Raw genomic sequence first — 14,459 nt, 5'->3', positions numbered from 1 at the left:
GTGGCCAGAATATCGCTGAAGCAGAATTCGGCGTTGCTCTGCATGCTTTTTTATTGCTGCCGCTGCTGCCGCCGCTGCTGGTTGTGTCTCGACAACTCTAAATGTGCTTCTGCATGTTGTTTGTAAGGCCATGTCCTAATGCTTTTAGCCGATAATCTAAGCCGGGGCTTGGTTTGCTCTGTCTACTCAATTTCCTGTTTCAGGATGCTCCCCTGTCAGACTGTACGGAAACAATTGAAGGGCTGGACCCCACAGAGCAGGCCTTTAGTCCAGCTAAATCTGTCTCTGTTAGAAAGGTACTGACTGCGCTGTCCTTCAGCTCTCAATGCTCTTTCGCTTTTAATCTCCTTTTTTTTCCCTTCTAACCCTGGTTTAGAACTTTTCTCCCTCGGTGGGGCAAAGGGGACCTTATACGCTGGGCGGGGGCTTTTGAGGTCACCTCTGATAATGGCAGAAAGTGAAGAGGAACTAAAGAGCCTCTTGTTGCAAGTGAAGAAGGAGAGTGCAAAAGTTGGGTTGAAATTCAACTATAAGCAAACCAAGATCATGGCATCCGGCCCTCTCAGTTCCTGGCAAATAGATGGGGAAGAAATGGAGGTGGTGACCGGTTTTATTTTCCTGGGCTCCAAGATCGCCGCAGACGGGGACTGCAGCCAAGAAATTAAAAGACGCTTGCTCCCGGGGAGGAAAGCCATGGCAAATCTAGACAGCACACTAAAAAGCAGAGACATCACCCTGCCAACAAAAGTGCGTATAGTCAAGGCCATGGTCTTCCCAGTTGCAATGTATGGCTGTGAAAGTTGGACCATAAGAAAGGCCGAGCGCCAAAGAATTGAAGCCTTTGAACTATGGTGCTGGAGAAGACTCCTGCGAGTCCCTTGGACTGCAAGACAATCGAACCGGTCAGTCCTAGAGGAGATCAACCCTGACTGGTCTTTAGAAGGCCAGATCGTGAAGTGGAAACTTGGCCACCTACTGAGAAGGAAGGACTCACTGGAGAAGAGCCTAATGCTGGGAAAGATGGAGGGCAAGAGAAGAAGGGGACGACAGAGAATGAGGTGGCTGGACGGAGTCACTGAAGCAGGAGGCGTGAGCTTAAATGGACTCCAGAAGATGGTAGAGGACAGGAAGGCCTGGAGGAACATTGTCCATGGGGTCGCGATGGGTCGGACACGACTTCGCAACTAACAACAACAACAGGATCTTTGAAGGCCGACCATATTCTTTTGAGTAATTTCCTTTTAAACGTGGCTCACCTCAGCTGTAATTCACACCCCGCCCCCAAAGAGCCACAGATTTAACCACGAATAGCCCTGCTTCGTATCCAGAAACAGAATTGCGTGTTAATGGACCCCTGGCGGCCCATTTGCAGTTACCTGAAGCCTTTTGCTACCTGTCTTACCAACCCGTCTTTCCACGCACAGATAGAGAGTCTTGCTTTATAGATGGCATAGCTGCAGGAGGCAAGGAAGGCAGCACTTTGGGGCTTTGCTACAGGTGGGTAATAGAATCTGGGGAGGGAGGGGTGTCCGAAGAGCCTGATCCTTGCAGAGTTTCACACGGCCCCAGACTGTCCGTCGCGCACCTTCACTCTCCCAAATCCAGCGACTGGGCAAAAGTCCTCGGAGATCACCTCTCGGTCATCTCCCCAAAGGCTGTGAATCAATCCTTTAGAATTAGGGCGGTCTTTTCCCCCCAAATCCAAACTGCATAGGGAGTGAAAGGGCCACCCAGCCACGAGCCTTTCTTTCCACTACGGGAGATCCGTCATATCTTGACTGAGGTTGGCTAAGCTTTGATTCGGCCAAAGGCCGCTGCAGTTGGCTTCCACAGAAAAATGGTGGACTCAAGGCAGTTCCGCCAGAAGATGGAGGCAACAACCGCGACGGGGAATTGCTGGTGAGCAGACCAGCCCTTTGAGCCTCCCTGGAATAAAGAGAGGATGAAGATTGCCCACAATTGCTCCGAGCGAGGTTTTGAGCACGGGAAAATAACTCTGAGGGAGTACAGGTGGTCCTCAATTTATGACCCCAATTGAGCCCAAAGTTTGTGTTGCTAAGTGAGGAATTTGTTAAGTGAGTTTTGCCCCCTTTTATGACCGTTCTCGCCACATTTGTTAAGTGAATCACAGAAGCTGTTAAGTTATTCACGCAGTCGTTAAGTGACTCCGGCTTCCCCCCCCCTTGACTTGACAGAAGTCCGCAAAAGGGGATCACGCGACCCCCCCCGGGACACGGCTGCCGTCATAAATACGAGTCAGGTGCCAAGGGTCTACATTTTGATCACGTGCCCACGGGGGAAAATGCTGTGACGGCTGTTAAGCGTAAAAAAACTAGTCCTGAGTCACTTTTTCCGGTGCTGTTGTGGCTTCAGACAGTCGCTAGATGAACTGTTGTAAGTTGAGGACAGCCTGTAGCCCTTTTGCTCAGACTGCAGCTGGCACCTTGAAAAAGGACACTCAGATAACTGCTCTTGACAGGGGAGCTTGACCAAGAAGAGGGAGAAGAGGAGGGGCTGCAGCTACTGGCTTGCTTCCGATTGGTTGCTGTCCTAGCTGAGACAGCTTCATAGGGCGTAGAAGGAAGTCACTTCTATTTGGGTTAAATGAACAGGAAGGGCAAAAAGAAGGGTGGCGTCCGAGGTCAAGGGGGAAGACATTTTTGTCGGTTGACTGATAACTTGAGAAACTTGTGGAGGTTCCCTCAAACTCATTGCATGGTGCAACGTGAAATTAATTCAGGAAGTCACTCACTTCCCTGGAACAAAGTTGGGCAATTGTTGAGGTCTCTTGCCTGGGCTAAAGTCATGGTTCGTAACTCCACCATCAGAAAAAGAACGGATGGAAGAAACCCTCACTCACTAAGAAGAACTTGGAAGGACGGTCATGATCTTCTGCCAAAAAAAAAAGTATCCCCAGATGCAAAGAGAACTTTTGATGGCTTCCCGTACTGTGGAAGGAAGTGTAAATCCTAGTTTGGATCAGACTACTCCGTAGTAGAGGATCAGGCTATCTATCCATCGGCTGGAGGTGCAAAGAGGCGGTCTCAAATATCTACGGAGAGTCTCAGCTCCCCGTCCAAGAAGCTTCTTCAGCTCTGACTGGAATGGAAGTGGGAATCTGCATTGCAAAAACCAAGGCCACTCTTTCGAAGGCAGCTAAGTCCACATTTTGGGCAGAGAGGACCGCTGGTTTGAAAGAGGGGTCAAAGAGGCCATCTGGGTCAAAGTTGAACGGCCCTCCCTCAAAAGAGAGGGAGGGATGTGACATCCTCTTATCTCCAGTCTACAACACAATCCTTTCAGCAGTTCCAAGAAGGCTCCACACCCATTTGCACCACTCAGGTGAATCTCCAAGTGGCCTCAACGACTTTCTTAAGATAGGGGTAGGCAACCTTGGCTCTTTTATGACTCGTGGACTTCAACTCCCAGAATTCCTGAGCCAGCATGGCTCAGCTTGGAAACTCCCTTTCCCCTCAGCATGGCTGGCTCAGGAATTCTGGGAGTTGAAGTCCACGAGTCATAAAAGAGCCAAGGTTGCCTTCCCTTTCTCTAAGAGAAGGCAAAGGAGCAGCTGTCTGCAAGGAGTATAAATCCTTCCATTGCCTCACCATCCAGTCAGAGCTGAAGAAGCTTCTGGGATGAGAAGCGAAACGTCCTCAAAGGAGAAAGTCCAGTTTCCTCCTGAAAAAAAAAGCATCTTGGGGACAAGCGGTCTGAAAGAGGCAAGTATTGACCGCAGGAACAGATGAAGAAAAACCAGATCAGCGTTTCTGGGGACAATCGTGTCACCCAGTCCTAGAGTACAAAATTCCTCTGGCAGTTTTGCTAGAAGAAACCCCCTCAAAGGTGCCCGAGTTGGGTTTCTGCACTGTGTGAAGATAACGTGCGGTTTCTCTGCCAGTTTCACAAAATGGCTGTCATTCTTGGCGACGAAAGGCGGTGCAACCAGTTCCCAAGCCAAAGCTGTTCAGGTTGGCAGGTTGCATTTTGTGGGTGGCTTTTTAAGAAGTAGACGAAACGACCACTTAAGCTTTGGGATTGTTAATTCAAATTCCCACAGTGTTGTCGCTGGAGGGTGGGTGAATGTGTCTGTTGACATTCCGTGGCAACGTTACCCAAACTCGATCATCCGGTCATGGAGCCTCTGATGGATTTAGGGTGCTTCTCTGGAGGGGGTGTTGCCTCCCCAGATCTTGGCAGAAGGTCCACACAAATCTTGGTTCCTCGGGCTTCTGACAGTGGTGCTTTTAATTCTGCCTTTGCTCCTGGGCCTCATCGCCTCATTCATAACCATGCACTTCCTCCTTTTTTCTTGCTCCTCTTTCGCTCGCTCTCCGTACCTTAGCCCTTCGGAGAAAACTCTGGGAAGGCCAGCATGGTTCGGGGCCAGGCCTTTGTGATTGTGGTTAGCGCACTCAGCATTCCCCAACCTGCCTTCGTTCCCCAATACAAAATGGCTTAGGTGCAGTTATCCCTTTTTCCTCGGGTGGAAATTGCAACTCCGTCGTTCCCTCACCGAACAGCCTTGTACAATTATTATACATGATCATTCCAGCAAGGCTCTGGCCAGTGTCCCAAGAACGCTTTTAAGAATTGTCGTTCGGTGTTTTTTTTTTTTGAGAACAGATCTGTCGTTGTCAGGAGAATATCATGAGGGAGCCGTATAAGATACCAATAGGAGGACCGTGATTCTGAAAAGCACCCAGTGGGGGATGTTGCTTCATATAAGTAACGGCATGCAGGAGAGATTGTAGGAAACTAGCTGTGCAGTAAAGTAGAATTGGTTTATCTGCTCTTGTTTCCACACTGGTTAAGGCTGACATCATTGAGAACTTAAGGAGGATTCTCTTCTGAGCTTCTTCCTCCCATCTACTATGCAGCTGTGGGCTCTGCTCTCTCTTATCTGGCTGGTGCCCGGGCAGCAGCTCTGTTGCCCTGTTTCCCAAGATCCTCCCAACATCCCTTTACCATATATTTAAAAAGGTAAAGGTTCCCCCGCACATGCGTGCTAGTCGTTTCCGACTCTAGGGGCCGGTGCTCATCTCCGTTTCAAGGCCGAAGAGCCAGCGCTTGTCCGAGGACGTCTCCGTGGTCATGTGGCCGGCATGACTAGACGCCAAAGGCGCACGGAACGCTGTTACCTTCCCACCGTAGTGGTCCCTATTTTTCTACTTGCATTTTTACGTGTTTTCGAACTGCTAGGTTGGCAGAAGCTGGGATGAGTAACAGGCGCTCACTCTGTTATGTGGCACTTGGGATTCGACCCGCCAAACTGCCGACCTTCTGATCGACAAGCTCAGCGTCCTAACCCACTGAGCCACCGCGTCCCTTCACCATATATTTAGAACACCGTATACAAAACTGCAAGGGAGTTGTTAAGTCAGTGGGTGCAAATTTAAATTTTCAATTTGACTTTTTAATTGCAAAAATTGGACGGGACGGAATAATACGCCCGGACCTTTACAGATACGGAGCTTGAGTTTAGACATACCTCTTTTATCTCTCTTTCCACCTAACAATTTTGAAATAGCCACTGGAAATGTTCTCTTTCCATTGTTGGCCAGAAAATGCTTCTTATCCCGCTTCGATGGCCAGCCAGCAAAAAGCACACATGCATTTATCTAGTCAGTTGATTCGTTGGTTTATTTACAATATTTATGGAGCGGTTTAATTAGAAAGCTATTTACTAGTTTGTAACAATTTAATCATACTTGGGTTTTTGTTTTTTCTTTTTAATTCTAAAAATTGCCCGTGTTAGATTCATCGTGCAAGATCAGTAGGGCAGCCTCTCCGCTCTGTATGAAATTAAACTTTTCAGGGATGTTGCTTCATTAGAACAAGCGTTTCTCATTTCCCCCAGTGCCTCCAATATCTACAGAGAGTCTCCGTCATCCAGGTCAGGGTTGTCCCAAAGGTGCTTTTTTCAGAAAGCAACTGGACTTTCTGTGTTTTTCCTTTGGAAACGTTTCGCTCCTCATCCCAGAAGCTTCTTCAGCTTTGACTGGATGGGGGAGAATGGAAGGATTTATACTCCTTGCAGAGAGCTGGTCATTTGCATCCTTTTAGAGAGTCGTTGAGGCCACCTGGAGGTTTACCTGTGTCTTCATCTCCAACAGCCTGTGCCATTCTTCAACAGTGAAGGGACACAAGGCAGAAATCCTGCAGCCAAGAAGGCTCCACACCCATTTGCACCACTCAGGTGACCCTGAGGACACACTGAAACTTCCCAGGGGCCTCAACGACCCTCTAAAAGGAGGCAAATGACCAGCTGTCTGCAAGGAGTATAAATCCTTCCGTTCCCCACCCTCCAGTCATAGGTGAAGACGCTTCTGGGATGAGAAGTGAAACATCTTCAAAGGAAAAACAAGAAAGTCCCGTTGCCTCCTGGGAAAAAAAAGAACCCCCTTGGGACCCCCGGTGCCTCCCGCGTCTGGCATCTCCGATGGTGAGAGAACTTTCTCTTCTTCTGATTAGGGGGAGCTGGTGACCGCCTCCAAGGCCATCATCGAGAAGGAGTACCAGCCCCGGGTCGTCATCAGCACGACTGGGCCCAACCCTTTCCACAAACTCACGGACCGAGAGTTGGAGGAGTATCGCAGGGAAGTCGAAAGGAAGCAGAGGCAACCGGAAGGTTTGTGTGTTGTGTCCGCCGGGCGCCGCCTGTGAGCCCTCTGCATCTTGGCTTGCACAGGCATATGTCTTGCTGGCATATGTGGAGTTTTGCTTCCAGCGTCTCCTGCGGGCTCACGGCGCCTTGTCAGCCCACGCCGTGCATTTGGTCCAACCAGGGCACTGTCAGAAACGTTCCCTCTAACTTATGCCACTGTTGTTTGTTTTTGCCGTGGCATTTGTTTCCAGAAGCTTCCTGCTTCTGGAAACAAATGCGTGAATGAGAAGGGACGAAGTTTGCGGCAGATTTGCGAAGGAGGGAAATAGCTTCGTTTGCTCCCCTCCCGGCGTCGGTTGAAGGGGCAGGAGGAGATCCTGTTGGTTGCTTCTGCTCCACCTGCAGGCGGTTAAAAGTGAGCCAGGACCCTTGTGTGGGCGGTCCTCGGTTTTACGACCGCAACGGGGTCCAGAATTATGGCTGAGCTAGGCGGTTGCTAAATGAATCACGCCTGAGTGTACGGCCTTTCTTTGCCACAATTGTTAATGAATCACACAGTCCTTAAGTGAATCTGCCTCCCTTCTTCTCCCTGCCCCTGCCCCTCCCTCCCGTTGACTTAGCTTGTTGGAAGGTTGCAAATGGCGTTGACGTGACCAGCGATGCTGCAACCGTTGTAAGCCTGAAAAACGGCCATAAGTGCCTTTTTTCCCCAGTGCTGTTTCTAACCTTGAATGGTCACTAAGCGAATGGTTGTAAGTAGAGGACTTCCTGTACGTTGTGGTAGAAATTTTTAGGCTGCCTGGAGTTCCTGCACAGCCTTACATATGCAACCTGTTGGAGTAACCTTGTTGAGAAGCATTTGGGCCCTAGGTGTTAAAAGGGCACCTGGTGCCGAAATTCCTCTTCGCAAGGAGAGTTTCCCTAACTTTTATTTCATTTGTTTCACAGTGAGCTTTCTCTTTCTCTTTCTTTCTTTCTTTCTTTCTTTCTTTCTTTCTTTCTTTCTTTCTTTCTTTCTTTCTTTCTTTCTTTCTTTCTTTCTTTCTTTCTTTCTTCTTTCTTTCTTTCTTCTTTCTTTCTCTCTCTCTCTCTCTCTCTCTCTCTCCGTCTCTCTCTCTCTCCGTCTCTCTCTATCTTTCTTGATTTTCTTATCTCTTGATTTTCTTATCTCTTTCTTGATTTTCTTATCTTGACTTTCTTACCTCTCTTGATTTTCTTTCTTGATTTTTTCTTTTTCTTTCTTATCTCTTGATTTTCTTCTTATCTTTCTTGATTTTCTTTATCTCTTTCTTGATTTTCTTTCTTACGTTTCTTGATTTTCTCTTTCTTTCTCTCTCTCTCTTTATCTTTCTTGATTTTCTTATCTCTTGATTTTCTTATCTTGATTTTCTTTCTTATCTCTTTCTTGATTTTCTTTATCTTGACTTTCTTACCTCTTGATTTTCTTTCTTGATTTTTTCTTTTTCTTTCTTATCTCTTGATTTTCTTCTTTCTTATCTTTCTTGATTTTCTTTCTTATCTCTTTCTTGATTTTCTTTCTTGATTTCCTTTCTTATCTTGATTTTCTTTCTTAGGTTTCTTGATTTTCTTTCTTTCTTTCTTTCAACTCAATTGTAATCTGTTTTGTAGAAGATTGTGAAGACGGCAGACAGCAGGGAGATAGGAGCTGTCCGGAAGAAACAGTCGCTTCCACCCCACCCAGCACTCCAGTCAAACTTGAGGAAGGTATGTGTTAATGTGGGTTGCATCCGAGGCGTTGTGTTTCCATTCCTTGGAGAAAAGACCCAGGAATGACACTTCTCAGTAGGAAGACGGAGCTAAATGGAGCTTCTGCGTAATTTTCCAAGAAAATTACCCCTCCAGAAACATTCATTCAACTTTCAGTGGCCAGGAAGGGCAAAAATAGCTTTCTAGCATTTCTTAAAAACATCCCCAATCCTTCTGACGAATCCAATAGGTTGAAGCTCCCCCTTCCATGTCCGATCCATAAGTTGCCTTGCATGATCCCTCCCTCCTCGAACTGGGAGAGAAAAATTGGTTCAAAGCAAAGTGACCTCGTTTGGAAGCCATTTTTCCTCTCCCCCCCTCCACTTTGATGGAGCTGCTCCTTCATCAGTTGACGGAGCACTCATCCGTTTTTGGAAAGAATCCCACAGCTTAGTGGCCCCTCAGGTGTAGCCACTGGGTTTCTCAGTCCCTTCCTAACAATGCCCAGCTTTGTGTGTGTATGTATGTCTGCGTGTGTTTGTGTGTTTGCTTTTCCGTTCCGCAAAACACTATTGAAATGTCATCCTTTTTGCGTGCAGCCATTTGTGGACCTTCACACCACCACCCACCCCTCTGTGCCATGTGCATACCAAGGTCTAAAGCGCTGTTCTCTTTTCTGATGAATTAAAAAAAGCCCTGACTATCAATCAGAAACTGGGAAGGAAGGAAGGCAGGCAGGCAGATGTGCAACAGCTGGGTTTCTGTTTAGGATGCCGGCAGACTCACAGCTGGCACCCAAGCAAAGAACGCTCCTGTTGGTCAGGCTGGATGGTGATTTTAGGGGGAATAGATTTGGCCTTAATTCATCCTTCTTCCCCACTGACGTTGCCACGTCTCTTCACCTTTTACAGGTGGTCCTCGGACTTAACAACCACAACTGAGCCCCACATTTCTGTTGTTAAGTGGGACAGTGGTCAGCGGAGTTTTGGCCCATTTTAGCAACCTTTCTCGCCACCGTTGTTAAGTGAATCGCCGCAGTTGTTAAGTTAGCACCTCGGTTCTTAAGGGAATCCGGCTTCCTCCATTGATTTTGCCCGTCGGAAGGGGATCACATCACATCACACACACACACACACACACACACACACACACACACACACACAGGACACTGCAACGGTCGTAAATATGAATCAGTTGCCAAGCGTCTGAATTTTGATCCCAGGGAGGCAACGGAGGTCCTAAGTGTGAACAACGGTCACAAGTCCCTTTGTTCAGTGCCGTTGTAACTTTGAACGGCCAGTAAATGAACTCTTACAAGTCGGGGACTGCCTTGTTTTTAACGAGCTGACTCAGTGGAACAAAAGCCGCACATCCCAAATCAAGTGGGCGAAGATGTTCAATTTGGGCGTTGCAACTTTTTGCCGGAGATACTTTTTCCTCGTCTCTCTGGGGAATAAATTGGGAAGGCAGCTCTACACTTCTCTGGGCTTGCATCGTAATCGCCTCTGTTCGCAGCCGATGAATCAACGCATCTGTTTTATATCCCATAAAAGCACACTAGAGCAGGGGTATCAAACCGCGCCCACCCCATTGCCGGCCATGGGGGCAAAAGCTCCGATAACATTGCGGCGACATCACGCGGCACGGCGAGTTTGACACGTCTGCCCTAGAGCATTTGGTCCACGCTTTTGAATTGTTGCAATAACCCAGGAGGCTGTGATCTCATCTGACCTGAACTGTTCCTCCTTTCCTCAAATTTTCCAGCACATCAGGTTTCTTGGTGGCAGACACGCGTGGCATTAAGAGTTGGGTCCCCTAAGAAGTGACGGAACGAAAACCAGGCCATTTAAAGATGGCTTGTTTCTTCTTTAGATTTTGCAGGGCGAATCCTTGCCTATGCTGATGCTTTTGGGAATTAATCGCCAAATCGGAAGAGAACTCTCTTAAAGCAGGGCTGGGGGCAATTATGGGGCACTTGGCCACCTGTGGACTTCCAACTCCCAGAATTCATGGCTGGCTCAGGAATTCTGGGAGTGGTCAAGTGGCCGTAATTGCCCCCCGGTCCTGCTCTAAAGTCTTGGGAGAACCGCCAAGGGACCTCCCTTGCGGTTCTTCTTGGCAACAGCAGGGAAATAGCAGTAGCGCTTAAGACTTATATACCGCTTTACAGCCCTCTCTAAGCGGTTCACAGAGTCAGCCTCTTGCCCTCCAACAATCTGGGTCCTCATCTTACCGACCTCCGAAGGACGGAAGGTTGAGTCAACCTTGAGCCCGTCGGAATCGAACTGCTGGCGGCGGGCAGAGTCAGCCTGCAATACTGCCTTCTAAACCCTGCACCACAACATTCCTTGTGTTGTTGTGTTGCCTTATTTTGAGCCAGGTTTTCAGCGTTGCCTGGGCTCGTCTGGGTCTGATCAGCCCAGAGGTGCCCCCGCCTTCGCCCCCCCCTGGCTACAGCATGTTCCTGGGTCGTCCCTGGCAGCCCCCACCGTTAAGAGGCTTTGCCTGCAGCCCAGGGATATCCCTGCCCACCAAGCCCAGCAGAGATCCAGGAGTGCAAGATGGGCTAAGAGAGAGAGAGAGAGAGAGGAAGAGGAGCGGGAGCCAACATCTGGGTTGCAACTTCCTTACGTGTTGCTGTAATTCTCCTCCCTGCCCACCCACACCCCCCACCCCCAGGGGCCAATTTAGAAAGATGTCTTTCCTTGCCAAGTCTCTGCTCAGGGCGACCAAATCTTTTCAGTGGCATTTTGTGGCTTAGTGACTTGTCGGGCGAATGTACAAGCAGCCGTCTTCTTTGTCAGCTGTGGGTATCTGCCAGCCATCTGTGATGAAATTTGTCTGTCTGTTTCTCCCACCCATCCACCCTCCCCCCGTCCCCATTTCATTCTGTAACCTCTGCAAGAATGGCCCTAGCCATTCTTTTTATTTTCTCTGGACTCCAGCGGCTGTGATGGATGCATAGACTTTTTTCTCTTTGTGCTTTTTTTTTTCTCCTTCCTGTGGCTGCCTTACAAACAGGAGGTGGATATGCTAAAGAGTACCTGTTGCCGTAGTAAGTATGACGGGAGTTCCTTCCTGCTTGCCCTGCCTTGTTTCTCCGCTTCGCTTCGTCGTTCACGGCTTTCGTTTTTATTTATTCTTATCTATTTATTTATGGCCCCTTTCCGCTGTCTTCCTTCTTTCATGGTGTGGCGTTGATCCGTCCAGGCGCTTTGCATCCTTTTTTTGAGTTTGCTTTAATCCTTTTTTCCTTTGCTTGGCCAGCTTAAGGCGGATCAGAGGCGCATCTAATTTGGGATCCAGGTTAGATGTGTGTAAGCCGTGGTTGGGCCTTGGCGCTGTAACCCACTTCACCAGGGGGAGACAAAACCCTTTTCCCCAGAGGGAAGACAGACGTTGGCTAGGGCTTGTGATGCTTCTTACGTCTTCACAGCAGTCTCTAGGACCTTCCCTCGGGAGAGAAAGTCCCAACACACTAAATAGGCACGTTGTGTTAGTCCCAACGCTTCTCTTTTTCCAAGTGGCCCATCTCCTTTGACCAGAAGGAGAGGTCCACTTTCCTTCTGGGCATCAGATCCATCGCAAAGGATGCTCCAGGTAAAGAAAACAAGATACCTCCATTTCTCTGGTCCTCAACCTATGACTTTCGTATCTTTGAACGGTGACAAGTCAAGGAATATCTGCGTGCCTACGGGTGGCAAAACCCATCGTAATTTCTATAAACTGGAAACAGGCCATCCCTTTCCTATATTTAAATCGGTCGGAATGGCCACAGATTTCATTAGAGTTAACGAAGAACGCATAGCATAGCAGCGCTGCTTAATTCAGTACGTCCAAATTTTTCTCCTTAAGGTGTAAACGTCCTTCAGGTATAACCTTAAGAAACCAGATGATGCTTTTTTGGAGGCGTTTTATTTTCTAATTAAGGAAGTGGCTGTTTTTCCCCTCTTCGGAGCACTGCACAAAAAACTAAAGCAGGAAATGGGTGTTAAAAGAGGGCTCGTGAAGCTATTTTCAGCAAAGCTAATTGGGCTTTTTAATTTGCCAAGTGGCTTTACCCTTTCCCTCTGCTCTTAAATTAAACCTAACAAAGTTTAATTTTTAAAACGTCTTTAACAGTTTTCGGTTTGCTGGGTTTGAAGTCATTGTCCTCACTGCGCTAACAAATTCTAAACTTGAAACGAAAACAAAACGATAACGCAGAAGGGTTTGAATGCAAATAAATAAAAAGGATAAAGTAGGGAACACACTAGGACAGGCGCCTTCAAACTTGGCCCTTTGATGACTTGTGGACTTCAACTCCCACAGAAGTCCTGAGCCAGCATGGGGGAAACTATGGCCCCTTCATGACTCGTGGACTTCAACTCCCAGAATTCCTCAGCCAGCATGGGGGAACTATGGCCCCTTCATGACTCATGGACTTCAACTCCCAGAATTCTTGAGCCATCATGGGGGAAACTATGGCCCCTTCATGACTGGTGGACTTCAACTCCCAGAATTCCTGAGCCAGCATGGGGGAAACTATGGCCCCTTCATGACTCGTGAACTTCAACTCCCAGAATTCCTGAGCCAGCATGGGGGAACTATGGCCCCTTCATGACTCGTGAACTTCAACTCCCAGAATTCCTGACCCAGCATGGGAAAAACTATGGCCCCTTCATGACTCACGGACTTCAACTCCCAGAATTCCTGAGCCAGCATGGGGGAACTATGGCGGACTTTAACTCCCAGAATTCCTGAGCCAGCATGGCTCAGCTTGGAAACCTCTCCCTTTCCCCTCAGCATGGCTGGCTGAGGAATTCTGGGAGTTGAAGTCCACAAGTCATAAAAGGGCCAAGTTTGAAGACCCCTGCACTAGGACATCCCGCAGAACGGTAAATCTCTACTTAATGCCCTTAAATTTGATGGCGATTCTAGGACCCCCCCCCCAACTTTTGCTTAGAAAACATGAGAAGGATCTGACTAGGTCTTCAGAAGATTTTCTCCTCTCCTGATTGACTCGTGTTTTAAATATCTGCTGTGTACATTAAATGAGCGTATCCTGGAATCTTTCCAGAATGTGCTAAACCTTTTTTTTCCCCAAATCCGTCCTTGGGATCACACGAACGGACTTTTTCCTGGCAGGAGAACTGGGAAGTGTCTAAAACACTCGTTTCTGTTGCTTTGACCAAGCAGAACACGGTTGTGAGCTGCCCCGTTGCTCTTCCTTGTGACCGCTCAGGGGTCTGGCTTAGATGCCCCCCCCTTTCATTTTCCCCCCTCACTTCATCTAAGCAGAAAGGCAAAAGTTCCCTGCAGAGCTGGGCGTTCTCCCCTGCTTTGCTCATCGAGAACTGGCTGCATGGGGCCAGCCCGGAGGGTGTTGTTCTTCCCCTTCCATGCAAGGCTGGGTGTTGATCCCACACATGCAGCTTTGCATTAACCTTCCAGATACCAAGCTTAGCTCATGTTTGCATGTTAGAGTCCCCTCGTTCCGTTTATAACAGGTGGACGACGATGCACCCTGGACAACCCGTGAACTTGTCCCAAAGGTGCTTTTTTTCGAGAGGCAATTGGGCTTTCTTGTTTTCCTCTTTGACGAGGTTTCTCTTCTCATCCCAGAAGCTTCTTCAGCTCTGACTGGATGGTGGAGGGAACGGAAGGATTTATACTCCTTGCGGACAGCTGGTTATTTGCATCCTTTTAGAGAGCTGTTGAGGCCACTTGGAGGTTTGTCTGGTCCACGTGGCTTCAATGACACTCTAAAATGATGCAAATGACCAGCTGTCTACAAGGAGTATAAATCCTTCCATTCTCCACCCGCCAGTCAGAATCTGAGGAAGCTTCTGGGATGAGAAGCGAAACACCTTCAAGGAAAAACAAAGGAAGTCCAGTGGCCTTTGGGGGGGGGGGAAAGCACCTTTGGGACAACTCTGACCCGGATGACCGAGAACCTCTGTAGAAAAATCCATGAATCTCAACTCCCAGAGTTCCCGGGAATTTCAACTCTGGAACTCCCAGACTTCCCATGGTGGGCTCAGGAATTCTGGGAGTCCACAGGTTGTAAAGGGACCGTAGTTGCCCAGCTCTGCTTTATGAGAAGAGGAGAGAGAGGTGGGCACACACCTGTCTGAAAAATGCCTCCGTTTTCAACTGCGACGTC

General features: G+C 48.4%; 1 protein-coding gene across 9 annotated transcripts in view; it reads left to right on the top strand.

Annotated features, from left to right (window-relative positions):
• The window catches only part of ADD1 (adducin 1), a 51,236-nt gene that overhangs the window by 25,217 nt on the left and 11,560 nt on the right, over window positions 1-14,459 (top strand). For 4 of the 9 annotated variants that reach the window (XM_081332901.1, XM_081332899.1, XM_081332897.1 and 1 more), the window contains exons 13-15: window positions 204-296; window positions 6,475-6,631; window positions 8,237-8,332. In XM_081332901.1, coding sequence (XP_081189027.1) covers window positions 204-296; window positions 6,475-6,631; window positions 8,237-8,332 — 346 coding nt within the window. Of the gene's footprint in view, window positions 1-203; window positions 297-6,474; window positions 6,632-8,236; window positions 8,333-11,335; window positions 11,370-14,459 lie in introns of all 9 variants that reach the window. The other 5 variants (XM_081332905.1, XM_081332903.1, XM_081332904.1 and 2 more) reach the window with 2 other exon arrangements.

The sequence above is a fragment of the Vipera berus genome (genome assembly GCF_964194415.1).
Source record: "Vipera berus genome assembly, chromosome: 7".
Classification (NCBI taxonomy): domain Eukaryota; kingdom Metazoa; phylum Chordata; class Lepidosauria; order Squamata; family Viperidae; genus Vipera; species Vipera berus.
Note: the sequence above shows the minus strand (reverse complement) of the source record. Positions and strands in the feature narration are given on the sequence as shown.